This window comes from Macrobrachium nipponense, chromosome 2 (assembly GCF_015104395.2).
Source record: "Macrobrachium nipponense isolate FS-2020 chromosome 2, ASM1510439v2, whole genome shotgun sequence".
Taxonomy (NCBI): domain Eukaryota; kingdom Metazoa; phylum Arthropoda; class Malacostraca; order Decapoda; family Palaemonidae; genus Macrobrachium; species Macrobrachium nipponense.
Genome location: NC_087201.1, coordinates 120,311,716 through 120,339,669, shown reverse-complemented (window position 1 = coordinate 120,339,669; position 27,954 = coordinate 120,311,716). Strand labels below are relative to the sequence as shown.

Sequence of the window (27,954 nt, the reverse complement as noted above, 5' to 3'; positions counted from 1 at the left end):
TCTCTTTGAAGACACTTCTCCTTGTCTCTCTGGCGACAGCCAAGATGGTGGGTGAACTGCAAGCACTCTCTTTTCTTGTTGCCATTTCTGGACGGGGCATGATATTGTCATACCTTCTCAAATTCGTTGCAAAGACCGAAACGTCTGATAATCCCATTCCCAGGTCTTTTGTTCTGAAGTCGCTAGTCGACTATGTCGGTAATTTAAATGAGGAATTAGTACTTTACTCTTTTAGGGCTCTCTCATGCTATTTACGTTGCATGAAGAACATTCAGGGTCATCCCCATAATCTGTTTGTTTCACCCTGAAATGTCAAGAGACCCATGTCAAAGAATGGCATATCCTTTTTCCTCAAAGATCTTATTTTTAAAACTGGCAGGTCAGTTGCCCATGAAGGCCAGGCACCAAGAGCACAGTATTAGAGCAGTGGCTACGTCCTTAGCTTTTATGAAGAATGTCTCTGTCGGCAAGGTGCTTGAGGCAGCGACTTGGCTTTCTAATTCTGTTTTTGCATCGTTTTATTTGAGGGATGTATCTCTAGTTCTAGGCAACCTTCGTTCTTTGGGCCCGTTGGTGAGGACAGGACAGGTTGTCAGACAGGAGAATTAGGTAGTCTTCCCGTTTTACGTTTGGTCGCTACCCGCATTTCATTTTTGTTGTAGTATTTGTATTTGTTTTTTTGCATTATAACTTTTGTGGGCAGTTTTTGGTTTAGTTATAATGGGAATTAGGCAGTTAGGTATTTATATGTGTTGTTGATGACATAAGGACTGGCTGCTTTGACAACTCACGCTGCTTCCATTGCCAGTCTGATATTGGACTAGTCGCTGGGTCATCGGCACTGGCGACCATGCTTCTCCCAAAGTCGATTCTGGTTTGCTTGTCCTGACGACTCATGCTACTCCCATTGTCTGTCTGGACATGGAATTAGTCGATGGGTCGTCTGCTGTCATCTAGTGACTCATTCACCATCTAATTTTTGTCTCACCTTTTTTCTCTGAGTCAGACACTCACGCGATATCAAGCGACATTCAGTAGCTCTGAGTTTCTTGTTGAAATTGATTGCGTTGTTACACCTTCTACTGATCACTTAACATGAGACCAGTTTGGACTGTCAGAGTTGCCTTTCGGTCCGTGCTCCTTTCTCTTGGCGCCAGAAAAACTCATGTCAGGAATCGCTCATGAGACGGTATTGCTGCTGGTGACATCGGGTTGCGTTGATACACCCCAAATGTTCACTTAGCATTGAATTGCTCAGACAGTCCAGGCATTCATCCTTCAAGAAAGAGGTACCAATAACCTGCTCTCTCTCTCTCTCTCTCTTGGTGCCAGACAGTACAAGTAAGGAGTTGCTTATGAGACGTTTTCTCTGATGTTGGGTTGGGTTGTGTTGTTACATTCCCAATAGTCGCTTAGTATTGAAGCACTCAGGTGATCCAAGCGCTCATCCTTCAGGACAGTCATCAATTTTTCTGATCTCCTCTATCTCAGCGCCAGACATTTGTGAGAGAGCAGGTGTCACCAGTGGTTTTAGTGCTTGATGAAGTCATTGGGATGCCACCTTTCTGCCACCGATGTTGTTGGACTTGTCACTTGGTTGGTCACCTGACATTTGTAAAGACCGACTGACTATGCACTTACTCCTTTTCCTTTACTACCGCAGTTCGTCGGTATTACAGTTGGAGACTGAAAGAGTTATTAGTATCCTAGACTTTGGGTTGAGTTATTAACTCAGCATATGATTTATATTTCTTTGTTGTTTTATGTCCTTTTATTAATTTTTCTTTTTCTTTTTATTCCATTAATCGTATGATGTTGATTCCTCTTATTCTGCCTGAAAGGGAAATTTTATTCAGATTCCCTCCTCCTTTTCAATGTGGTTAATCGGGCTAGATAAAATTAATATTAATAATACAGTGGTCCCCCTGTATTCGTATGGGATGCATACCAGACCCCCCGCGCAAATACAGGCAGTCCCCAGGTTACGACGGGTTCAGCTTACGACGTTCCGAGGTTAAGGCGCTTTTCAATTATATTCATCAGAAATTATTTCCAGGGTTACGACACCTACAACGCTGATCTGGCACAAGAAATATGACACCAAGAATGCTAAATAATCAATATTTGAAGGTTTTTTTGATGAAAAATGCAATAAGAATGCATTTTACTAAGTTTTGAATGCACCCAAAGCATTAAAAGTAAGATTTTCTTAGCATTTTTGATGATGTTCCAGCTTACGACGATTTTCGGGTTACAATGCGTCTCAAGAACGGAACCCCCATCGTAACCCGGGGACTGCCTGTAGTTGGTACCCCTATAAAAATGCTTAAAACCTCCTGTTTTGTTAGTTTAAACTCAAGGAAACCCCACTAAAGATTTTTATACCTGTTTTTTTAGTAGTTTTATGACAAATAGTGTATTTTATGATGAAATTGCTAAAAATAACAGGAATTTGTGGATATTTCTTATAGAAAAATACAGCGAATAGACAAATTTTCTGCAAATAATGTGGGGAAATGTTCGAGAGAGAAATCCGCGAATGCGTGAGTCTGAGAATTGGAGAACGCAAATATGGGGCGTCCACTGTACTTACCTGTATAATTTATCTAGTCCCATCCATCCTACCCCATGATCTGCCTATCACAACTGATTTTCAAGGGAAGTTTTCGTAACTGTTAAACAGCAGTGTTGCCAACTGGCAGACAGAATAGGAGGTAACAGGGTTGCTAATGTGGAAAAATTTGGCACAGTTTTGGGGATTTAGGTCTAGATAAATTATAAAGGTAAGTATTATTAATATTAGTTTTATTATAAAAATTCCATTTTTCCTTGTTATGATTCTGTGAAAAATTCTAATATGGAGCAGCTGTATATGTTTGTTATGGAAGTGTGCTGCCTCAACAAAATTTAGATCATATACATATACAGTACATATATGTATGTATGTATGTATGCAAAGTATATACTGGTATGTATTTACACATAATGAGTTTATACTATATATTTTTAGATATCTCCTATATGAAAATTCATTTAAAGTTTTATTATTTACTATTGATCTTTTAATTAGTTTCCTATTTAATTTTATGGCATCAATAACCTAGATGTTGTTACACCAGTTTTAATAGCCACAAATCAGTCAGTCAGTCAGTCTCTGGCCATCTCAAGTGAGCCAAGTGTTTCTTATCTCATTAGCCACTTGAAGACGATGAAAGGTCATCTTGTGACTGCCTCAACCATGACATTGATGACTTTGATGGTCATGGTCTCCAATGGCTAGATTACCACCCTCACCTCATTGGTTACCCCTCGTGTATCATCGGTGATGTCCCCAGGTGCTGCCTTCGACCTCATCCTTGTGGGAGTCCTCCTCCACTCCCTGTCTTCTGCACTGACCTTTGTTGCACTCAGGAAGAAGAGGAGAAAGTTGTTGTTGTCTTCTCTGTCTTCTTCATGCTCATCAAGTGCTGTCACCTCCTTTCCTTGCTCTTCAAAAGCTAGTTAGCAAAGGAAAAAGAAGGTTGCTTCATCTCCCTCCACAGGAAGTCCTCTGCTGCAGAGGGCTGACGAGTCTCTCGCTAACAGTATCACAAGCACTCTTGCACCAGTTGCTGAGCGCAGGAATGCAACTGCTACCTGGGGTTCTCAAGGTTCCAGGTATACAGACCTGGGCCCAGCCGCCAGCACAGCCCAGCAAGAGGTGAGAAGAGGAGAGGAAGGTGCTCCCTCACCCCCTCCCTCTTTTTCAGAGAGAGTGCTCAGGGGTTTTGCGATAGTGATCCAGCCCACCCAGGCTGGTCACCCAGGCTGAGCTAGAAGTCCCATGTTCAGTCATCTTCTGTAGAAGCTCCGGCTTCTCAGAAGACTGGAGTACACTCGAGGGACAGTCCCCGACCCATGCAAATGTCATCACTGCTGGTTGGCAGTCACTCATGGCCACGCTCACCTGGCAAAACTTCAGTCTATGACAGGTTGGGTATGGATGCTCAGGATCCCTCATCTATCCCCCTCTTCCTCCCTGGTGTTTTCCAGGAGCTGGACGGGTCCGTGTATTCAGGACTAGGACTGTTCTCCATCTCATCCTTTCCCCACCAGGACGATGTTCCCAGGTGGGTAGAACAAACTAGTTGCTTCAGAAAGCACCTAGACTCCTCCCACCAATTGCTAAGTCTCCTAGGTAAAGAACAAAGGTTTGTATGTGTAGAATCAAATAACAAATTTGAAAGTAATTCGTATTTTCAAAAGATACAAATCTGAAATTATTTGCATAAATGGCTCATTCTGGTACCTTGGCCAGAAGGCAAAGTGGAGTGTATACCAAAAAGGGGGGAGACCCCTCTACCTATCGATAGTTAACAACCTTTTCCTAAAGTTAGATGGCCATTCCAGTTTGCATTTACAAGCCAAATCCCTGTGTAAAGAACTTCAGGTTTGTACATTAGGAAAAGTACAAACTACTTTTAAAATTTGTGATTTCATATTCTCATAATGAGCCTTATAGAATTTTCATTGTTAATGAGCAAGTTTGAATTATGAGTCTTATCGTGTTGAAAAGTATTGTAAAGGATTAGTTGTAAGTAAGGTGTTTTTGTATTACATATAAACAAAGAGTTCTTTTATAAATGTGTTTTGTAATTAGCTATTAGTAAAGTAATTTTATAATGAATTGATTTTATTGAAATTCTTTTGTGATGATTCTGTCACAGTATTTTTTTCAGATATTGATTATTCTGAATTGCAAAGGAAATTAGACTCGGATGAAATAACATTAATTGATGTCCGTTTGCCCAAAGAACGGTCAGAAGAAGGAATGATTCCAAAATCCAAAAATATTGTGTGTAAGTACTATAGCGTTTGAACTGATTTCCAATTGTATATACAGGCAGTCCCTAGTTATCGGTGGGAGTTCCATTCCAACTTTTTTATGATAAGCAAAAATCGGCAATTTTCTGCGCTTATCAGCACTTGTAACAGCACTGATACCTGAAAGTCATTGCATTTCAGTGCCAAAAATTAGCAATTTTTGGCATTAGAAAAGCCCCATAAAACTGGATCTTCTATAACTGAGGCCGCCAATAACTTGGGATTGCCTGTACTGTATATAAACCATAATTCAGGCAGACATTATTGCCAGTGCAAGCAAGGAGTGTAGCTAAATAAGCTAGAATTGCATTTACAGGCAGTCCCAGTTATCGGCATAGGTTCCATTCCAACAGCATGACAATAAGCGAAAATCACTGATAACCGAAAATTAGCAGTTTTCGGGGGGTTATTGCTGCCAATACCTGATTATCAGTGCCAAAAATTGCAGATTTTTGTTGTTAAGCAAGCACCTGAAAACTGGATCGCCGATAATTGAGGCCACCAATAACCAGGGACTGCCTGTAAAGTAAGTTTGATTAATGCTTTAAATCTCTTTAGGATACATACATTGTTTCTTAGGATTGCTACTTGTAACTATTTTTATCTTGTTTAATGTTGAGGATATGGAGTAATGTAAGTTATCTTTAATTGTTGTGATATACCTACCTTTATCACTCTCAGTCTTCTTTTTAGATTGAAAATTGGCATGGCTTGTCTTTCAAACTTGATGTCTAACTGAATTTTAATGTTAAACTAGAATTATTTGAGATGAATCTTACCTACTGTTAAATTTAGCTATATCTCCCCGCCGATTAGGCGAGTCGGCATTCAAATAAAAATTTCGAATGGCTGCCCGGATGACTGTCTAGTTTACCTGTTCTCCACCAGGTGTGTTTTAAATGTTTTAGCTCTTGTCAGAATTCTCCTTGCCACCATTGCGGCTAGGCGATTGTTGGTATTCTATGAAGTTTGGCTGTTTTACACCTGTTTACGGTATTGTAATTTCATTTTCCTAGGATATCTTCCACCGGAAGTAAAACCAATAACATCAGGCTATGTAGGAATGTTTTGGTGTAACCAGGATGGTGAAATTGGAAGTTGATCTACATTCCTTTGTACTGGCAGGGGTACAGAGTGTGATTTTGGAACTAGTACTAGATGTGAAGAATGTAGGGATTTAATTTGAGAAATTTATGCCTGAATATGTCAGATATAGGAAAGACTTGAACTAATAGAATGTGAGAGCAATTAGTTAGATCAGGACTTAAACCTGTCAGGCTATCCCTACTCAGACTAGGCATTTTAGTAGGCTAGTATTTACTTCCATTGTAGCTCCGCCTTCTGCTCCCCATTCGGTTCAGAAAAAGCTTAACGAGAAGTTAGAACATTAACCTATTTTTAGTTCTAATACAATTTGAACTTAGTTCGTGATGGGAAACGTTCCGAACTCCCTCCAGTGTGCGCTAATTTTTTCGTTCCCTGTTAGAAGTAAGGTGTGGGTGCCCTCGTCTGTACGTAGCCCGAGCCTAGGACTGCCCTGCGACAGTTGGAAACGTCCGCTGCCAAGGAACCAGGTCGGTTCTTGGGGCGATGGGATTCTGTGCCCTCCAATACCTACTTCGCCCTTTTCATGGTCTGAATATCTTTTAAAGCGTTCGCCAAAGGACCATTAAAGAGTTCACATAAGGACCATTTCGGTAAGCGTTGATGCTTGCTCCGTAGGCGCATTCTGTCGTCTTCAACACCTAGTTTGAGGTGTTAGCATGCATAGACTTAATAATATATATGATATAGGTATAGACATTTTATTGAGATGATAATGTATCTGTAGCGAGTTTTACACGTTTAGATATGTCGACTGTTTATCTCTCATGTTTTGGTTATTCTAAATTCATGTATGCTAGCATATTCCTTTTTCTTCGTAATGCTTGTGTTTGTTCTTTGCGTGCTTCCTCTTTGGCTATCGGGAAATCTCTTACTACTGCCTCAATTAATGTTTCTCTTTCAAGTCGACACTCTCTGTAGTATCTAAAGTTCTCGCCGAGTTAGATATTCTAGCTTCAGAGAATTCTAACTTAGTTTCATATAGAATGCTTTCAAGTATGTACGATGCTTCGGACGAGGTGGGAGTGTTGTTGTAACTCCTCTCCCACCACCTCCCACTTTTGGCGCCTCGTTCTCTCTCCTCCTGCGACTCGTGCGGACTGCGGACCAGGGTTCCCAGACATACGATAATTATTGTACGAGTACAGTAATTTGACCATCTGTACAATAAACGATTATTAATCAAAATACAATAATTTGAAGAGAATTGGTACAATAATTTGGTCTGATACATTGGGGAACCCTGCTGTGGATATTGTTGACTCGTGTGAACGCAGTTGACTCTTGTTGAGTGCGGACTTTGCTGAGTCCCGCGTCGCCTAAACTGTCTTGTTCTCAATGAGTCATTGTGGATTCGATACAGCACTCAGCTGCTGTCACCTCTTATCGACAAGTGTCGCTTTTTGTCGCCAAGGGTTGCAGAGAAAGAGTAATCCTTTAAGCTCTTTGTTTACCTCCTGTCGCAGCTGTCTCCTGTCGCCCGCTGACAGAAGAAGAGTTTGAATGGAGTTGGAGGAACTTGTTTTGGCCTGTCGGCGTTTGTTACCACAATACGCCTTGCTGTATCCTCATTTTGTTGAGGATAGAGGCCACATAGAGAATATATCTTAATGGTCTTAGCGTATTTTGGCGCACTCTAAATAATGGAGAAGAGAACCAACGCTTTCTCCAATTTGAGAGCATTTCATAACTTTTCTTGTCCTCGGACACAATCTCCCTTTGTCTGCCTTGGCTTGTCGTCTTGTCTTTTAAAGTCGCGGAGAGACGAAGGCTGACTTTTGCTGTACAACGCTTATTGGTCCTTTAACCGTCTTTAATAGGAGGTTGCTTTCTTTCTCTTTCCTGTCGGGAAATGAGCTCGAGACTGACAGACATGCTGATGGATTTTCAGTCTGCTTGATTTATTACCTTTTATATACATTGTCTCGTCTCTGCGACTTCTTAGAGAGGTGGAGACACCAACCTAGCGGGAGTTTTAGCGAGGGAACAAGTAACTAAAACAAGTAACTCATTTCTGATGCTGCAGGGTAATGTCCTCATGCTTATACTCGCTCTGTTTGGAAGAAGTGAGAACACTTTTGCTTCCTGGCTGATTATGCAGCTTGGGATTATCTATTGGTAGTCTTATTTTATACCTTTCGGGGATAAGTGCAGATTCAGGTTCTGGGATATGGACAGTTGCAACCTCCTAACATGCATGGAGAGACTTGGGACCAGTATGTTATATGGTGGAGATGGTGAAGGGCAGTTGTGATTCTTTTTGGTTGTCCTCCACTGGTTTAATCTCCTTATAGCTTCCCTTGTCTTCAGCCGAGATCTCTCATAAGTCTCTTTTAGTAGGGGATTGTATATAGAGGGAATGATGGTCCAAGGGTAATTCTTTAGGGAGACCCAGTTTAACTAGTGTCATTACGCATTCATGCAACATAGAATGGTCAAACTACACCTGGTAAAACTTTTTTAGATGTCAGGGCAGTGGAAAGACATCAGGATGCTTAGCAGGTTTATTCCCGGTCAGAAACAAGAATTGCTTAGTCTCCTGTAGAGCCCTTGTAGCCTCAGAGCAAAACTTTTCAGAATTTCCAATGCTCTTGGTAAATGTCTCATTCTTCCATTGAGAATAAATCAACTCTACTACACAATTCCATACAGTTCCATTGACATAGGCATCTCCTTAACTGCTTTGAGATGTTAGAATGTCTCCTCCCAATAATAAGATTTTCAAGTTATCATAGGATCTGTCCTTAATTTAAAACTGCCATGGCCTGGGGGTCAGAAGCAGTGGTCTGTGTGTGCTGAGGGTACCATTTTGGAGGAATTTTCAGCACCTGGAACCTTGTAGACGTCAATGTTTTTCTGTTTAGAGGAGATAAGACTTTTCACTGTCTACTTCCAAAGTTATCGTTCCATACGTACTTTCCTCGTATTGCATCAAGTACTCTTAGATCTTGCTGAGGACCAGCACTGTAAGGTGTTGAGATTGAAGCCCCTTCATCTCTCTATCAGTCTCTCTCTGGAGTGTAGATGTGGGTCTAAACTATATCTGAATTTACTGTAAAACCTTTTATTTAGCAGTGGTTAATAAGTAAATTTACTGTCAGCACCCTTCTTTAAACTGGTGTAAAGGAAATGCTATTTTAGTTTTCTGCCTTAGAGCTGAGGGTGATGTTAAGGCTATGCTTTACAGTTCCCTGTAAGAATTCCAATTTAACCCCTTGGGGGAAAAAAGAAGAAACTTCTCTAATCTGTTGGGCATTTAATTTAAAGGTAAACTAGACCATTTTATCATCTTTGGTTTTGGTTTTGTGTTTTTTTAAGAAAAACAGATGTTATGGTCAAAGGTTAGCCTGGAAGAGGTAATAATCAACCTTTTGTTTTGTGGTATTAGAAAACCTGGCTGTCTTTGCCAATGGTTAAGCTTAAAGGCAAAGTTAACTTTTTGTTTTGTGCTTTTAGAAAACCTAGAATGTATTTGTGAAGGTTAAGCCTGGAAGAGGCAGAGTTAACCTTTTGTGTTGTGATTTTTAGAAACTTATAACGGCTTTGCCAATGGTTAAACTTGAAGGCAAAGTTTAGCGCCTCAGCGGCGTGGTTGGTATGGTATTAGCGTCCCACCTCGGTGGTTGCGAGTTCGATTCTCGGCCATTCCATTGAGGAGTGAAAGATGTGTATTTCTGGTGATAGAAGTTCACTCTCAACGTGGTTCAGAAGTCACGTAAAGCCGTTGGTCCCATTGCTGAATAACCACTGGTTCCATGCAACGTAAAAGCACCATACAAACGAAAATGAAAATGAAGGCTAAGTTAACTTTTGTTGTGTGGTTTTAGAAAACCTAGATGTATTTGTGAAGGTTAAGCCTGGAAGAGGCAAAGTTAACCTTTTGTGTTATGAATTTTAGAAACTTTGTCAAGGAACACAAGGTCCTCTGTGACATAATGGATAGGCTAGTGCATGAGAACTAGCTCCATATCTTCTACCCTATTGAAGTTAAACATTCATAATGTGAGCAGCAGTTGCAACTTCATTTAGTGTTAAGTCAATTTGTCGCTCCAGAATAGGATTGATGTGTCACAGTACAAGTACAATTCATTTTTTGCCCGAGCACTACCTTAAGTATACTGAATTGTGTTTGAAAACAGTAAAGCCCTTAATCCGCTACTAGTAGTGGGTAGTCTTTCCTGAACCGAAAAAGAGCAATTCTTTAGGCTCTTTTGTTTCAATCCCAGGTTTTAATATTTTAGGGAGCGTGAAGGTATGTACAAATTTTGTAGAGGAGCGTACCTTTATATTGTAAAGGTATTCATTTTAAGTGACTGTCGTTTGATAGGGCTTTTGGACCCAGGCACAGGGGTCCCTCATACTGCTTGCGTTTCATGCTGGCTGAATGGAAGCGGTTTTCTCCGCAAGGCTACTCTTTGCTGCATACGATAGAGAGCCTTGCTCCCTGAATGGAATCCAACTTCTGGTGGTAGTAAAATCCACAAGGATTCTAGATCAGGTGAGAATGTTTTGGGTTTTGAATAAGAAACCTTTAGCTCAAATGGCTGAGCGGAATTTTGTCTAGCTGCACTACCCACATCCTCTTCTTAATGTGGGAATCAGCTAAATTTAACAGTAGGTAAGATTCATCTCAAATAATATAAATTTTCATAATAAAATTTATTATTTGGATACTTACCTACTGTTAAAGTAGACCCACCCAACCTCCCCACAACTTAGTGGGCTGTCAAGGAGAATTCTGACAAGAGCTAAAACATTCGAAACACACCTGGTGGAGAACAGGTAAACTAGACAGTCATCCGGGCAGCCATTCGAATTTTTTATTTGAATGCCGACTTGCCTAATCGGCAGGGAGATATAGCTAAATTAACAGTAGGTAAGTATCCAAATAATAAATTTTATTATGAAAATTTATATTTTCCTAACACAACACCTTAAATTTTCATTTGTGTAGTCATGCAGTTTTGCAGCCCTAAAGGACACTCCAAAGCATTAATAACAACACAACTACCTGGCTAGATGTGCATCCATGATACTTGGTACATTGGTTTGTACTTATTTCCTTTTTGTCTACATAATTAGTAACACCTGGTATTTCACCTCCAAGTATTGTCTATTCTTCTGTACATATTGCTAACTTAATAAAAAAAAATTTTAATTCATCCTTATATTTGTAACTATGAAACAGTGTCAATGGCTTGTACATATTCCTCTTGTTAATAGAAGAATCTAGTTGTCAGTTAGAAGTTCTGGGTATAGTCATTCACGTAACCATACAATAATACGTACAGTGAGCCTAGAAATCTTATGAAGTTTGTCATTATTGTGTCTGCTTTTCCTTCTAGTTGCTAGATACTCAACTGCTTACCTGTAAGAACTAACAAGTATGACCAAGCTAGTAGCACACCTATCTCCTTTGTTGATATGTATGCCATGGAAGAAAGCATTATCTTTCACACCCAGTACTACATCTGTAAATGTTGACATGCTCAGTACAGAACATCTCCACATTTTATACACAAACCATTAACAGTGGATAAGTACTGAAAACCTTTTTATGTGTCTGAATGAAACGAGAAATTGTGAAGCTATAAGAGATTAAAATTAATAAGTTTCAGGAGCAAAGATAGCAAGATGATGTTTGTTGAACACACACAGTGTGACTCAAAGGGAATAACTTGCTTATTACTATTTCAGCCTTGCTTATTACTGTTTCAGCTAGAAGCACTCCAAACACAGATACCGACCTGTTGAGGGTTCTTCTCATGCGTCCATAGGGCTCCTAACCACAGGATTAGGCAGATGTAAACTGATGGGTTTGGGTAAATAAATATTTATTTGTTACATCTTTTGCAGTAGAGGCACTAGGACCTATTATATTGTTTCCTGATGAGAAGTTTGCAAAGAGATTTGGGTTCAAGAAACCAGCACTCGATGATCCAATCGTTGTATCATGTCTTGGTGGTGTTCGAGCCAGAACTGCTCAGTTGGCCTTGATGGGAGTAGGTTACAATAATGTCAGGTGAGTGGCATAATTATAGATAGGGCTAATACTGTTATGGTTAATTATTCTTTGTAATATAATGCAACTTTGTTCCTACACAACATACTAACCCTCATTCCTTTACAATAGGAATTACTTTTGGCAAAGCTGGAAAACAGCCATTAGGTAGGTAGTTTAACTACTGTTTGGGTGCGGGAGTACCCCCACCCGAACGTGTGCACTCCACTTTGCTTTTGGCCATCATACATTGAGGACGCATGTTCTCTGCACTCTCTGCCCTAAGCTTTTCCTGATGGGATCTTTCTTTGTTCTTGATGTACAGGCAGTCCCCGGTTATCGTTGGGCGTTCTGACAGCTTGATGATAAGCAAAAATTGCCAATAACCAGTTAGTTACAGTAGACCCCCATACTCGCAAGTCAGTGGTACTAGACTCCCCACCGAATAGCTAAAATCCACAAACTACTTGAGAACTGCCTATTTATATATGTAACTTACCAAGTAATTACTTAGCTAACAGTTTATAGTATCTGCAGCTAAAATTCAAAATCCATGGTACCGATTTTTTTGTTTTGGCTATAGATAACTAGCCCCACCACTTTTGGAAAGAAGAGGAACAACAGAGCCAGGTATTTCAATTTGTTTCTGCCAGCTCATGACAAGATTGAGTCAGCAGCTGGCTTGAATTTTGAATTCTTTGCTGTTTTCCCAGAAAATCGATGAAGTACTCTTTTTGGTAGCCATTTGACATATACTTAGTTAGGGATTATGATAATCCTTTGAAATTTAATCAGAATTGACAAATTTGACACATTATTTATTTTGACAATTACTTTAACCGACGATATCCAAACACTAGCATATCTAGCAATCATTATTGCAGCAAAGGCTTCAAGACTAGATTAACATCAGCTAAATATGATGCTCATGCAATTTGTGTTAACTGCAGAGGGCAAAATTGTTCTGTAGATGAGACTTGTATGGAATGTAAAGGATGGGATATCAAGCAGTGAAAGACTTTAAATTCTCATATACAGACAGTCCCTAGTTATCGGTGGAGGTTCCATTCTTGACAGGGTGCTGAAAGGCGGAAACCGCCATTAACCGAAACTCACAATTTATGGCACTGAGTTTCAGTTAATGGTGCTGTAAAGGAAACAGCGGTCCCGAAGTGTGTAGTGGCTTTTCTGATATAATAACCACCAATTACCTTCACTTTCAGCAGAGATGAGTATAACCATTAAAAGGCATAAATCAAAAAGTAGAATTAAAATAACAATTTGTATGCATTTCTTGGGCATAGTTGATATCACAGAAGTTTTCCGGATAACTGACGTCGATACGTAGATGGGCTCCTGCTGTAAACTAGCATATATTTGTGGCGATGTGATTAGTTTCAGTGTTTCACTAAGGATGGTCATCAACTGCTGTAACCATTCACACGAGTCCGTACGGCCCTTATGGTGATTTGAAGCAGCTGTCTTGAATATCATCCAATTGTCCAACTTACAACAAATGGGATGCAGGCTTGCATCAATTAAGACACCAACGTCGGTAGGGGGAATGGGGCACTACCTCTGTGTGGTGTTGCTTGATGAATCAGAAGCAGAAGAAACTAATTGTCTCAGTAAAATGCTGGCAAGGAGTGTAAAGTAGCAAGGGCAAGGAAAATAGAATAGTAGTAATAGGGTCGTAGTCAAAATTAAACATATGTGATAAAAGGGATAATTATTCAAAATGACATTTTACAGAATAATAATCAAAATGAGAAAGGTATTAAATAAAAATAATTAAGATTTACGTGTCTGGTTTCAGTCGCAACCAGAAGCGTTCAAGGGGGCCCATCTACGAGTGATGGAAAAAACTAAAACGTATAATTCTAACTACAAACCAATTCCCCAATTGTTAGGGAAGAATTCCCTTATATTACCCCATACTTAAGATTATTGTGGCACACAATAATAAAGAATTATAATTGGCTGAGTAAATCAGCAAAATGATTAGCTGAGCCTACCAAGTGAACAACTCTTTAGTCGTAGCTTTGGAGAAAGAGAGACCTTCTCAGCAACCTTGCATTACTACCCTTCAGTGTTTCAAGATAAGTAAGCGGCTTGTGATCAACCTCCAATAGAAATTGACGACCTGTAAGGTAGAAAGAAAATTTTTGGATGCCATGTAATATTCCCAGATATTCTCTCTCAATGGCAGAATATGCAGCTTCTCTAGGTAGAAGTTTTCTACTAGCATAAGCCACGGGATGTAGAATATTAGCCTCGTACTGAAGTAAAACTGGATCCAAACCTACTGAAGAAGCATCAGTCCTAAGACAAAATTATCATTGAGATTAGGCATCTTTAGAATAGGGGAATTATAGAGGCTTGACTTTAGATAAAAAAATTCCTTTAAAGCAGTTTCATTCAATGTGAATATATTAGGGGAACCCTTTTTAAGGTACTTCATCAATTCAACAGATTTTTCAGAAAAACATGGAATGAACCTTCTATAGAAATTAACAGTTTCCAAGGAGCTCCTCAAAAGATTCTTCGAAGTAGGAGGTTCAATTCTTTTAACAGAGTCTACCTTTTCAGTTATAGGACTAATTCCTTGTTCATTGATAATGTATCCGAGGTAGTTGATCCTTTTGAAATCCAGGAAACATTTTCCTGGTTTAGCAGTAAGTCCGTGCTGTTTCAAGCGTTCTAAAACTGCTTCTATACCTGAAATATGAGACTTCCAGTCCTTTGAAATCATAGAAATATTATCAAAATAACAAACAACATTCTCTAAACCCTGCAGCACAATTCTCATAAGTGGCACATGCAGTTTTGAGACCAATTGGTAGCACCGTATTGCATTAATCCTCTATTTGTAGGGAATGCTGTAATTTTCTTGCATTCTTCCTATAAGGGGACCTGATGATATGCCTTGCTGATCCAATTCTGAAATGAATTTAAAGTCGTGAAACTTATATAGTTCATACTCAAAATTTGGCATTGGCTCATTATCAAACTCTGTTATTGAATTAAGTGCTCTATAGTCTACAACTAGTCTATAATTTCCTTCCTTCTTCTTTACAAGCAAAGCTGGAGAACAATAATTGGAATCAGATGGTTCAATAATACCCATCAGTAATAGTTCATCAACTTCCTTATTAAAATTATCAACTAAATGAGCAGTATAGGGTAATATTTACCTTTCACAGGCTTTGTAATTATTAGTCTAATGTTGTAAGTCTACATTGGTACCACTTGGTTTATCTGAAAATACACTCTTGTACTTTTGGCAGAGGGAATGAATATCCCTAGTTTGAGATTCATTGAGATTGAGATCCAAATTCACTTGAGAATCAGAAGAGCCCAAAGTGTGGACATCAAAACCATCCTTCTCTTCATTGAAGACCGCAACCTCATTTACATGGACTTGGGGCACTGATAAATCTGGTCCCCTGTCAGCAATATGCAAGAAATGCATGTGTTCTTTCCTGAATATTTCTTCAATAAGTTTATATGCATTAGCTTTCTTTTGCCTTTCACATCAATCCAATAGTCAACATTACCCGATTTGCCTGTGACTTTATATGGTCCTGACCAAGATAATTGAAGTTTGTTATTCCTATCTGGATTAAGAATCAATACCTCATCATCAATATTAAGTTTTCTGTTACTAGATTTTAAATGAAGATAACTCTTATATTTGCTAGCTGCTACATTAAGGTTCTCCTTAACAATAATCAGAAATTGTAGGCTAACTTTCTCCCTTTAATTGTTCCAAGACATATGAATACACATTATTATTACCGTCTACTTTCTTGTCAGTAATCAACTCTTCTAATACCATTGATGGACCACAGACCTGTCTGCCGTATAAAATCTCAAAAAGAGAAAAACCAGTTGAATCACAGGGTATTTCTCGTATTGCAAATAATGTGGCTGGTATAAGCCGTGACCACTCTGAAGGCTGCAATTCCGAAAGTTTCTTGAAAATATTCTTGAGAATTTGATGCTGCCTTTCAATTTTACCATTGAAAATAGGGTGATAGGGTGTAGAGAAAACTGGTTTAACACACAACAGCTTGTGAACCTGTTGCATTAGTTCAGATTTAAATTGAGTTCCCTTATCTGAAACTATTTCTCTTGGTATTCCTACCCTGGAAAAGATAGTGATTAAACCTTCAGCAACTGCAACTGATGAAATCTCTTTCAGCGGAGCTGCATCAGAATAGTTGGAAGCATAATCAACTAATGTGAGGATATACCTAAAACCATGTGAAGCCGGAGTGAAAGCTCCTACCAAATCATGGCTACTTTTAAGAAAGGGGTAGTTATTATTGGCAATTTTTGTAGTGGTCCTCTAGAAATCCTCCCAGCAGGTGTAGTTGTCTGGCACACATTACAAGAACAACAATACCTAAGTATGTCAGAATTCATTCCTTTCCTCCAGAATCTCTCTTTAATTCTATCAAATGTCTTCCTGTGCGAAAAAAGACCTGCAATAGGAACATCATGTGGAAGTTTCAAAACAAGAGGAACATATTTTGAAGGCAAAACCAATTGTTTTTTATGCATTAGGTTAGTTTTGTAACAATTAATTATAAGTGTAGATCAGATTATTTTCAAGGACAAATTTATATTTCAACTCATTATTTCCGCATGTAATCCTGCCACTCTTACAATTATCACATATTTCCATGAGATCTGTACAGTTTTGCTGTTCCTGTTGGAAAGAATCATGAGAAACATCAAGGTTAAAATGATCATGTAAATTCAGTGGATGAATTTTGTCTTTGGCTTGTTTCCTGGTGATTGCCCAGACTCTGATAGAATCCTGACAATAATGTGAAAAATCATTAGAAACTCCTTCAACATTCCCCAAAAGAACTGCACAGTATTTAATAGGTGCTCTTACAGCATTGACCCAATCATTGAACCAATCACATTTCAAGTAAACATTGACTACTGGAAACTTATCTTCTCGGCCTAAATAATCAATAATTGAAACAAGTTCATGATTCTCTGAATCAGGAGCAGGCACTATATTTTCTGAAACAATAACACCTGTACACCCAGTGTCTCGTAGAATAGTGCTAACCCAAACACCATTTACTGTACCTGATATCATGGGACCTGAAATCTGGTTATTGCTGAGTACTGTTTTGAACTCCAGACTATCGGTCTGTTTTTTAAATTTGGCCTTCTCAGAACAATGTGAAGAAACATGCCCAATGTTACCACAAGAATAGCAAGTTACCTTTTTATTAACTGTAGCAGTACGAGAAAAGGACTGGCCGCCTTTGTCCCTGACTTGACTGTCCTCATGCTGATGCTCCTGTTTACTTTTGGAAATCTTGTGATCTTCTCTAGGGTATGATTTATGAGCAGATGCATATATGTCTGCAAGTCAAGCCATTTCTTCATAGGTATCTGGACTCCTTTCCTTAACAAAAAGTCTTAGGTCCCTAGGAAGAGTAGCTAGAAACTGATCTTTAACCATTGCTTCTCTAATACTTTCATATGTTTTATATATAACTAACCTGTCAATCCAAAGATCAAAAACACAGAATAGGTGTTGCATAAACTGCTGGTAATTTGACTTTGATTCAAGCTTAGCAGTTCGAAATTCCTGTCAATAAGATTCAGCAGTTTTTCTAAATCCTACAAGTAGAGCGTCTTCAAGTAGGTCCTAAACACTTATCACACTGGATATAGCTAAAGCCTTACCTTGCAAAAGTTGCAATGCCCAGTCTTCCTTTTTCCACTTTCGTAATTCAGCAATCCTCTCAAACCTAGTCATATAAGCTGTAATATCATTGCTATCTTTAAAAGGCAATGGTCTGATAGTATCAGCAGTCACAGATACAGGCCTATCTGTGCTATTTCCATCCATATCCAAATTTTCTAAATCGAGTCTCTTCATTTCCAGCTCATGTTTTCAAGCCTTTTCATTCTCCTGTTCCTCATGTAACCATTGCTTGTCTCTGTCTTCTTGTTCTGCTCTTATTTTATCACGTTCCAGAGCTCTCCTATCCCTCTCATCTACTTCAGAAGTCCTTCTTTCTACAAATAACATCAAATTTTCCCCAGACAAACCTAATGAGACCTTCGTCCATCCAGAGTTTGTATGCAGGATCCATTATACACTGTAGATAATAGCTTAATTCACTCAACAAGATTAATTACTGGTGGATCCTGGTGCTAGGTTTGAATCTTTCATGATCCCGTCCCTAGAGGACTTCGTAGATAATGATGCTGACAAGATGCTACTTTGTCCTGTTAGAATGCTGTGGCACTATCTGAAGAGGACTTGTCACCTCCGGCCTGAGTGTCAACGACTCTTCGTTAGTACTGGCTCATCCAAGAAAGAAGTGTCCAAGAACACTATTTCTTTTTGGCTTCATAAGATGATTAAAAGGGCTTACTCTGCTGTTGGCGTAGACGACACCAGTACTCCCTGGCCAGTAGCTCACGAAGTCAGGGGCATTGGTCCAAACCTAGTATTTTGGGAGAATCTGTCAGTTCATCAGGTTCTGAAAATGGGGGTGTGGTCTTGACAGACCACCTTCACCTCTTTCTACCTTCAAGACATTGTCCACAAATCCTTGGACACTTTTTCCTTGGGACCTGTGGTGGCTGCTCAACAAGTTTTGTAGCTTACATGGCTGCTTTATCAGGACAAGGTGCATCTTGCCTTAGATGTGCAGTTGTGTATGTGAAAATGTATGTTGAGTGTCTGGTCTCTCTTCTTCTCCATCCCTTCATCCTTCTCTTCCTTCGGGCAGAGACTGGATTCGGCCATTACATGCTGGAACTGGCTCCAATGCAGGTAAGTGTCACAATTCTAGAGCAACAATTATATTTATCTTCTTGATTATAGAAGCCTCCTCTTGCAAGGGGAGGATTGGCTCTCCCTGGCAAAAAGACAAACCTACTAAGTGGCTAAGGACCTCCAAAGGGGCCTGCTGACCTAAGCCTACCCGCGGTGTACCACACGGCAGAAAATGCCTTCCAAACAGCAAAATCCCTCTCAGAAATAATGGGAAAAAACTCAGAAAAAATCGAGGAGACAAATGATAAATTATCAAGAATCTGGGACGTGATCAAAACGGTGGAAACAAATGATCTCACACGGATCTGGGATGCGATCAAAGGAGTGCAGGGATCGATTGACAATCGCACAGATAGCCACCAAACTCCTATGAATGCGGCATCCAGTTTTTCCTCGCCTCCCAGCAACACGGAAGTGCCCCCTTCACCTGTAGGCCGTTCTGAGGAGACAGTTGGTCCCCCAACCTCCCCTCCCTCCCCAGTGCCTCCGGTGGAAGATAGACCTCCGGTGATGATTACCAGCCCTTGTGATCCTCCCCACCCTATCTCTCCCCGCCAAACCCCCATCGTAGATGCAGATGAGAGTGATCTTGAGGGGTCTAGCGGCTGGCAGATACAAACAAGTAGAAAGAAGAGAGATCCTCTCGTTTGGCCGCTGGACCGGAGCCCAACAGTCGAGTTTCACCTCGCCCGACACCTGAGAAGAGATGTCACGTAGCAATTCACAATCTGCGCTCATCGGTGACGCTAGACGCCATAGTGGAGAGAGTCAAGTTTCTCACTGGCTCTGACCCACTTATCTCTCACGAACTCCCATGTAGAAATAAACATAAAGTGGCTTACAGGATTACCTGCCTATTTCAACACCTCGACGTTCTTAAAGGCGAGAATTTCGGTCCTAATATATTAGTTTCAAGATATAACCTAATCCGGGACCAACCACCCCCAGGGGAACTTACTGTCACTCCAACCAGGGTCATTTCCACCGCAAGTGCCAGCCAACCGCCCACAGCGAGTGACTGCCCACTCCCCTGGATAACCCCCATCCACCCAAATGATCAGCGCATTCATCTCCCATCTTCGTGAGTAGCCATGGATACATTAAACATAATCTCTTGGAATATTTTTGGCCTCAAGCGGAACATTCCTCTCCTAAACATGCTCTGCAAAAATTTCAACGGCATCATTGCATTGCAAGAAACCCTCCTCTGGCCTCATGACCTTGCCATCTGCGATTCAATTCATGAAGACTTCAGAACCTTCTCGACTTCATCGATGCAAGTTACAGATCAAATCATAGCCGGTCGTCCGAAAGGGGGGACTTTCTTTCCTGTGGCACAAATCGTTAGACAATATGATAAAGGTGATGACCTACAGGAGTGACAGATTGCTTGGGCTTCAAGTGACAGTAGGGAACTCTAAAATCCTAATAATTAATGTTTATATGCCATGGGAAAACAACAATAATTTTGATCATTACTGCATGATCCTAGGGGAGTTACACAGTATTATTCAAGATTCTCCTGCTGATCATATTTGTATAATAGGGGACCTTAATTCTCGCCCCACAAAACAATTTTATAATGAACTTACTCGCTTCTGTCAAAATCATGCTCTCCAAATTAGCGATGTAATGCTCCTCCCTCCCTCCTCCTACTCATATGTACATAATAGAGCGGACGCAATTACAACCTCCTGGCTGGACCACTGCATCACATCTCCACAACTTCATGATTCTATTATGACCTGCAATATTCGCTACAATCTTTCAACGGGCTACGATCACATCCCATTACAGGTGTCATTCAGTACCCCATCCCTCCCTACCGTGAACCCACTAACTGACCGCCCACCAGCGGTTAACTGGGAGTTTAAAAACCAACAGAAAACCAGATACTTTAGGGCGACCACGGAAACCAGGTTGTGGTCAATAATTCAACCGGCTGACGCCTTACTGTGTACCAACACAAAATGTAGAAATGACCACCACAAGAGGGATCTGAATGAATTCTATTCGAACATAATCTCCGCTATGCTTGCTTCGGGCAGGACTGCCTTTAGATTTCGTCAAGGTAATTCTCGTAATATACCTGGTTGGAATGACTTGGTTAAGGATCTGTATACATACTCACGAGAAATGTTTTTACTGTGGAGGCAAAATGGCAGCCCGAGGGAAGGACACACTGCATTACTAATGAGGCAGCGAGAGCGCAATTCAAACTTGCTCTTAAGCACTGCAGGTTAAATGAAAAAACAACTATAAGAGCCGATGCAATGTCTAGAAACGTAGAATCTGGTGATTACCCTCGTCTTTGGAAAGATATCCAGTCCTTAAATCCCAAAACTAAAAAGCTATCACAGAGAGTAGGGGAAGCAGTCGGAGACGAGGCTATCGCAAGGATGTGGGGTGATCACTTCAACAATATCCTGAATTGCATAAATGATCAGGATTCCCGAAGCGAGGTGGATAACCTCCTTAATGACAACATTCAATTTCATTTTGCAGACCGTATTACGCCAGGTAACATCAGCGATGCCATAAACAGCATACCTAATAATAAATCGCCCGGCTGTGATGGTCTTCCCGCAGAGGCTTTCAAATTCTGCCATCCAATAATTTACATTTTGCTAGCTGCCTTATTCAATGCGTGCATAATCACCAGTTTCTTCCAGACTCCCTACTCTTAGTTCACTTGATACCATTAATCAAAAACAAGCTAAAGGATGCAGCTGACCCTGGCAACTACCGGCCAATTGCAATCACAACGATCGCATCGAAGATACTTGAGTCGGTTCTTCTTGTGAGACTTCTCCCCTTTCTACACACCACTGACAACCAGTTCGGGTTTAAAGCAAACCACTCAACTGACACCTGCATCTACATACTGAAAGAATTGCTGAACTACTACCTATCATCAGCATCTCCGGTTTTCCTGTGTTTCGTAGATGTGAGAAAAGCATTTGACAGAGTAAACTACCTGAAGCTATTCCTGAAGCTGCATAAAAGGGGCACACCCCTATATCTAATTGGCATTTTACATTGCTGGTCCTCCACACAGCAATTCTGTGTCAAATGGGGCAATGTATTATCGTACACCTTCGGCTCCCTAAACGGGCTTCGGCAAGGGGGCATTCTCTCTCCATACCTGATTAATACGTACACAGATGCCTTGAATGTCAAACTGAACTCACTCCCAATCGGATGCACTGTCAATGAAACAACTATAAACAACCTTTGTTACGCCGACGATATGGTTCTGATTTCCCCATCAGTGCATGGCCTCCAACGACTCATCGACACTTGCCGCCAATATGCAGAGGAATTTGATATAATCTACGACGAAACCAAGACCCAGTGCATGTCGCTGCTCCCGAGATCGCTTAAGCATATTGCAGAACCACAAATTTTCCTCGGAAACCATCGGCTGGAATTTGTGCGCGAATTTCCGTATTTGGGTCACATTATTACCGACGACCTAAAAGATACGGCAGACATTGAACAGAGGCGTCATAAACTATGTGCAACTGGCAACATGATTGCAAGGAGGTTTGCCTTCTGTCACCGAGACGTGAAACTGCTGCTCTTCCGCTCGTACTGCTACAGTATCTATGGGTGTTCCCTCTGGACGAACTATACCCGAGAGACCATGAGACGTATCACTGTTGTGCACAATGACATTCTGAGATGCCTCACAAACACTCCACGCTACCACTCCGCCACACAGATGTTCTTAGAAAACCACCTGGACAATTTAAAAATCATTGTAAGGCGAACAATGTCCAGCCTGGTAACCCGAGTGAGAAACAGCGGCAACTCGCTCATACAAAGCATCCTAAGGAGTGAAGCAAGCAGAAGATCTAAATTGTGGGAAAGATGGGAAAATGAGGCCTTTGTCCCCTAAAGGACTTAATCTCTGTATTAGCAAGATGTCATTTGCAGATTTTGTCATTATTATATTTATTGCTGATATTTTATTTTTTCATTATTTCTGTGATTACTATCAAGTTAAAGTTTTTTTTTTTTTTATATATATACATTCAATTTATGTATTTAGCCCTCTGGACCAGACTACTGTAACCACCTAAGGTCTCTAGTGAAATTTAAGCTATATAATTTGTGCACTAACTGTTATAACTCTCAATGCATTTTTTTTTCTCACCAATATTATTACTATTACCAGTATTATGATTACTATCTTTTATGCTACCTCAGCTATTTTGTGGATAAGTGCCGATTACTAATTTTTCCTATCATGTTGACTCATATATCTAGATTGTGTATGTTACTGTGTATTTTGTATGTTCACTGTATATGGCCCTGAACCGAAATAAAGGATATTATTATTATTACTACTTATATTTGCCATACTGTTGTAAACATTCAGATTTATCCCAGCTTGTTTTTCTTATGAGGTTACATTTCTTCTCTTATTTGAAAAAACCCAGAAGTCTGATGTTTGATCACGTAGTTCCCATACTCTAATCAACTCATCAGATGCTTGATTCTCTCCCTTGCTCTTATGACCAGGAAGAAAATTCAAGGTGTGCGAGTTCCAGTTAGCTCTAAGACTTATTTCAGATTTCTCCCTCCAGTTATAAGTCTTCTTATTGTAAAGGTCGAGGGTTTGTATATTGTGTAGGAACAAATGATAATTTTTGAAAGCAAATTACATTTTCCCAATTATACAAACCCGATGTCCTTTACACATTAGGCCCATCTCATGCCACCCCTCAATCTGATTCCTGGGCCAAAAGCAAAGTGGAGTGCACACTTTCGGCTCCACCCGATCAGTAGTTAAACTATCTAACTATGTACGTACCTTGTTCAAAAGTTTAGTTGCCATTTTCCTCCAGCTTCGCCGAAAGTAATTTGTAATGTAAAGAACCTCAGGTCTGTATAGTTAGGAAAAATACACTTTACTTTTAAGAATTGTCTTCTTTTTTTTTTTTTTTTTTTTTTTTTTTTTTTTTTTTTTTTTTTTTTTTTTTGTTACAAGATATTTAGTTATCTTAAAACTCACAAGTAACCATTTAAGAAAGTGTTGACACTACAGTTCCTCTTAACTTTTGTAATGGGTGTGATGTATTTGAGCAGAAAAATCAAATATTCAGAAAAAGATAGTGAATTTAGCCTTTATGTATTTTCAGACAATTCAAATTTTTCTTTCAAAACTCCAAGAGCTTTGTGTATCTTTTAGTTGTTGTTGCTTGACCACAAATCCATCACTCATACATATTTTTGTCTTTTTGCTAGTATACAGAAGAAGACTTTAAATATATCTGTGAATGTGCCTCATGAATCCATAGCTCTTCATCATTCATTGACTTCATTTTCCTTGTTTTTGCAGGGCTATAGACAGCTAAGCAGAATTACCAGATTTTGGCATTTTTACAATTGCCTTACAGTATTCAAGTCTCTCAACACATTCCATTTATCTCATTTTATTTCACTTAAGCCATTTATTCTCTTCAGTTCACATTCTTCATCATCAAAGTGACAATTGAATTAGTGCAAAGTATATCATTCACTATAGGACTAACAACAACATTTTGAAGGGTCATTAACGAGAACTGTTGTAAATACATTGCTTTCTTTTTTAAGGAAATATGATTTCCTTTCAGCTAGCAAGTTCAAGTGTTTTATTGGAAATTTATTGTTATTATTTTTTCTTGATATGTTGTATTTATAGTTTTGAAGAGTTGACTAGTTGATGAGGGCTGCCTAGTTAAGTGATTTCTGAAATAAGATATTTAGATTCAGCTAATATATGCATCAAAATCCCTTATAATGAGCACCCTTGGGACTAAAGGGTTGCCAGTTATTTGAGATGTCCTTAAAATGCTATGCAGTCATTTTGCCATTCATATAGATAAGTGATACTTATTTTCAGTTTTATCATTGAATAATTCCTATGTTCACCCAAACATCAGCTATGATGGTATTTTGACGAGTGCTTAAATTCATACTCTAGTAGTTCAGCAGATGACAGACACACACACACAGAAAAATACTGAAATTATACGCTTCCTGCATTACACAAACATCAAGGAAGAGAGAGAAAGTTCACTGTAAGTGCATAGTTTAACACTATACATGGTACATATGCATACAGGCTGGTTGTAGTTTGGTACAATTGGCTGTTTGTCGGTCAGGATCAGTAGGTTTATTTGTTTGCTTGAGAAAAAAAATTAATATAAAGAGAGAAAAATCTTGTACATGGAAGGGCAAGAACCAAATGTTGAAATTTGGCATTTTTCTAGAAAGAAATAAACATTCACTCTCTCCCTTGTCCCATCCATTTCTGTTTCTACTTTCATTACCCGTAGGGTCAAATCAAGTAGTAGTCCTTAACTGCTTTCAGCATCTGTCATGGAGAATATTACATAAAATAAAAGAATTATATGTAGTACATGTACATACATGTGTAAGTAATATAATTAAGAAACTAATTAAATACATAATTAACTACCACTACCATGTCATCTACTACGTTGAAAACATCAGGATGCAAAGTGTACCTTCATATGCATGTGCAATTGTGTGTGTATTTTGGCAAGGGATATTGGCATTGATGACCTTTGGTGTTAGGATGCCAAGAAACTTGATCATATCAAATCTTCTTTCCCTCCCACACTATGAGCGCAACTTGCACCAGCCTGCATTTGTTAGACATATCTTACTTGGTACAACAGTCCAATCTTTTCTTTGATGTCATTTACACTTCTCATATTAGTGAAAAAAAATTTCTATTTCTGTTTCTCCACTTTATGCTTTTAACTTTTTTCTTTAGGAAAGGAGAGCAAAGGCAGGAAGCACAGGCATGCAAGAATAGAGATTATGCAGTTTATTATTATTGTGAAGGATTAGTTTATCCAGACCTCTGAGCCTAAAGTACAAGGTGATGTAGTGACTATCAGCAAATACCCCAGGAAGCTGGGATTTATGTGAATAACTATGATACGAGTTTGTTTCTCAATTCCTGTTTTAGATCCAATTTCTTTTCCCCAAAAGCTAATTCATTGCCAGAAGAACATATTTCATATGTCAGATTAATTGTGGGAGCTGAACTTAGTGATGTTTGGATTTCATTCTAATCTGCTTGTATTTTTCAGGGTGTATGTTGGATCATTTGAAGACTGGATTACAAAAGGCGGCCCTGTTGTTTATCCTGAACCAGATTCTTAATGGTTTGTATTTTAGCATATTTTTACAGGGTTTCAGTAGTTCGTAATTGTACATTTGTATGTTGTACAAATTTCTGCCTGTGAAATATTTTCTCCATTAAATATATAAATATAAATAGGACATGATTAGTAATTTACGATAACTAGCCTCCCAAGTGCAGTTTTAAAAATCAGTTGGTTAAAGAGTGAGAGAGGCAAGTTGTTCAGTTTCGGGAGATGCTGAATTTTGTTCAATGTTATTTTCATGATGTGCTGGCAGGTGCCACACATTCAGTCCTGAGTATGGCATAATTCTGCATCAAGTGAAAACAGAGCTTTTACTTTGTGAATCTTCAACTAAATTGTGAGCAATGGTCATGGGAAATGAATGTGAATGTATGCAGTATGACTGCATTCAAGTAACCGAAGTGTTAAGAACATTATGATGTCTCCCAAATGCATTGCCAGCTGCATATGATGGAGTAGCTCATCCTCCATCTTTCAAGACTTGGGCTGCACTGATCAAGCTCAGAAATACACTTTACTCTTATACAAATTGTGGAGTTTTTTTTTAAGAGTTGTTTTGGGAATAAAGTCGTGGAGCATATTGTAACAGAAACCAACAGATTTGCCAATCAATTTCTAAATGAATATGTGGAAAGTTTGCCTAGAAGTTCACATGCATCAAAATGGTATGATAAAGATGTAAATGAAATTAAACTATTTGTTGCTCTACTGATTTTGCGAGGCATTAGTTCTAAGTCTTTTTTTTTTTTTTTTTTTTTTTAAGTAATGTGTGGGCATAGGTTTGATGTGATACAAAAATATTTGCATTTGGTTGATAATACTACTATTGTAGATGAACCAGGAAGAAAGTTAATAAGATCAAACCATTCACTGATATTATTTTGAAAAAGTTTATGAACAATTACATTCCTAATAAGAACATCAGTAATGAGGAGTCAATATTAGGATGGAAAGGCAATCTATCAGGGGCACAACATGTACCAACTAAATGTAAGCACGTTGGTATGAAATTTTGGGAACTTTGTGAAAGTGCTATGGGCTATATTTAGAACTTTTTCATTTATGGGGGTGCAGACATACCATACAATGAAAAATATATGGGTCTTCCTGTGTCTCCTAGAATTGTTTTCACTCTCATAAACCCCTCTTTTAGGGAAGGGATATTGTTTGTTAATGGGCAATTTTTTTTACAAGTTTAGAATTAGCAGATGCACTTGATAAAGACTCAGATTGCATTGGAACATTGAAAATGTGTACTAAATAGAAAGGGTGGTCTTAAAACAACAAAAGAAACTAAATTGAAAAAAGGTGAAAAAATAGTTGTATATCAGAATAAATCAATGGTACTGAGAAGGCTAAGTAGGATGTAACTGTTCTGAGCATATTGCATGATAATTCTATGAAGAAAGTGATGACTAGGCAAGGGATGGATGTAGTAAAACCAAAAGCAGTGCTAGATTATAATTTACAAATTCACAATCTATCAGGTAGTCTTTTATGTAATTTTTCAGCAGCACGAAACAGGCTGAAGAAATATTATTAAGTTTTTAGTCATATGTTAGACATGTTAGTACTAAATTCTTATATAACCTACATGGTCCTTGGTGGGAAGATGATAAAATGTGAGTCTATATTGAGGCTAAAAAAAAAAAAATTATAACAGTATATGCAGGATAACTGCCTGGTCAAGCTGTTGCAATAAGTAGACCCCCATGTCTTTTAGCAAAACCCTCTTGACTATTTGGTGGACATTTTCCTGACTATTGTCCTCCTATCCTCCTAAGGAAAGGCCTCTTAGATCTTGTGCTCAGTGCTGAAAAAACAACAAAAGAAAGTAAAGCTCATACTACTGTAAAGACTGCGAAGTTGTTTTGTGTGTGGCTGCATGTTTCAGGGAATGGCATACAAAAGAATAATCTTTATCTCTTTTGTTTCATGCATGTAATCTTTGGGAAATAGAAATGCAAAATAGA

General features: G+C 39.1%; 1 protein-coding gene across 1 annotated transcript; it reads left to right on the top strand.

The window, feature by feature from the left end:
* Positions 1–44: 44 nt before the first annotated feature.
* LOC135221290 (rhodanese domain-containing protein CG4456-like) lies at positions 45–27,954 on the top strand. Its single transcript, XM_064259100.1, has 4 exons — positions 45–198; positions 4,707–4,838; positions 11,824–11,989; positions 25,904–27,954. The coding sequence occupies exons 1-4, from the start codon at positions 45–47 to the stop codon at positions 25,974–25,976; spliced, it is 525 nt and encodes a 174-aa protein (XP_064115170.1). The 3' UTR covers positions 25,977–27,954.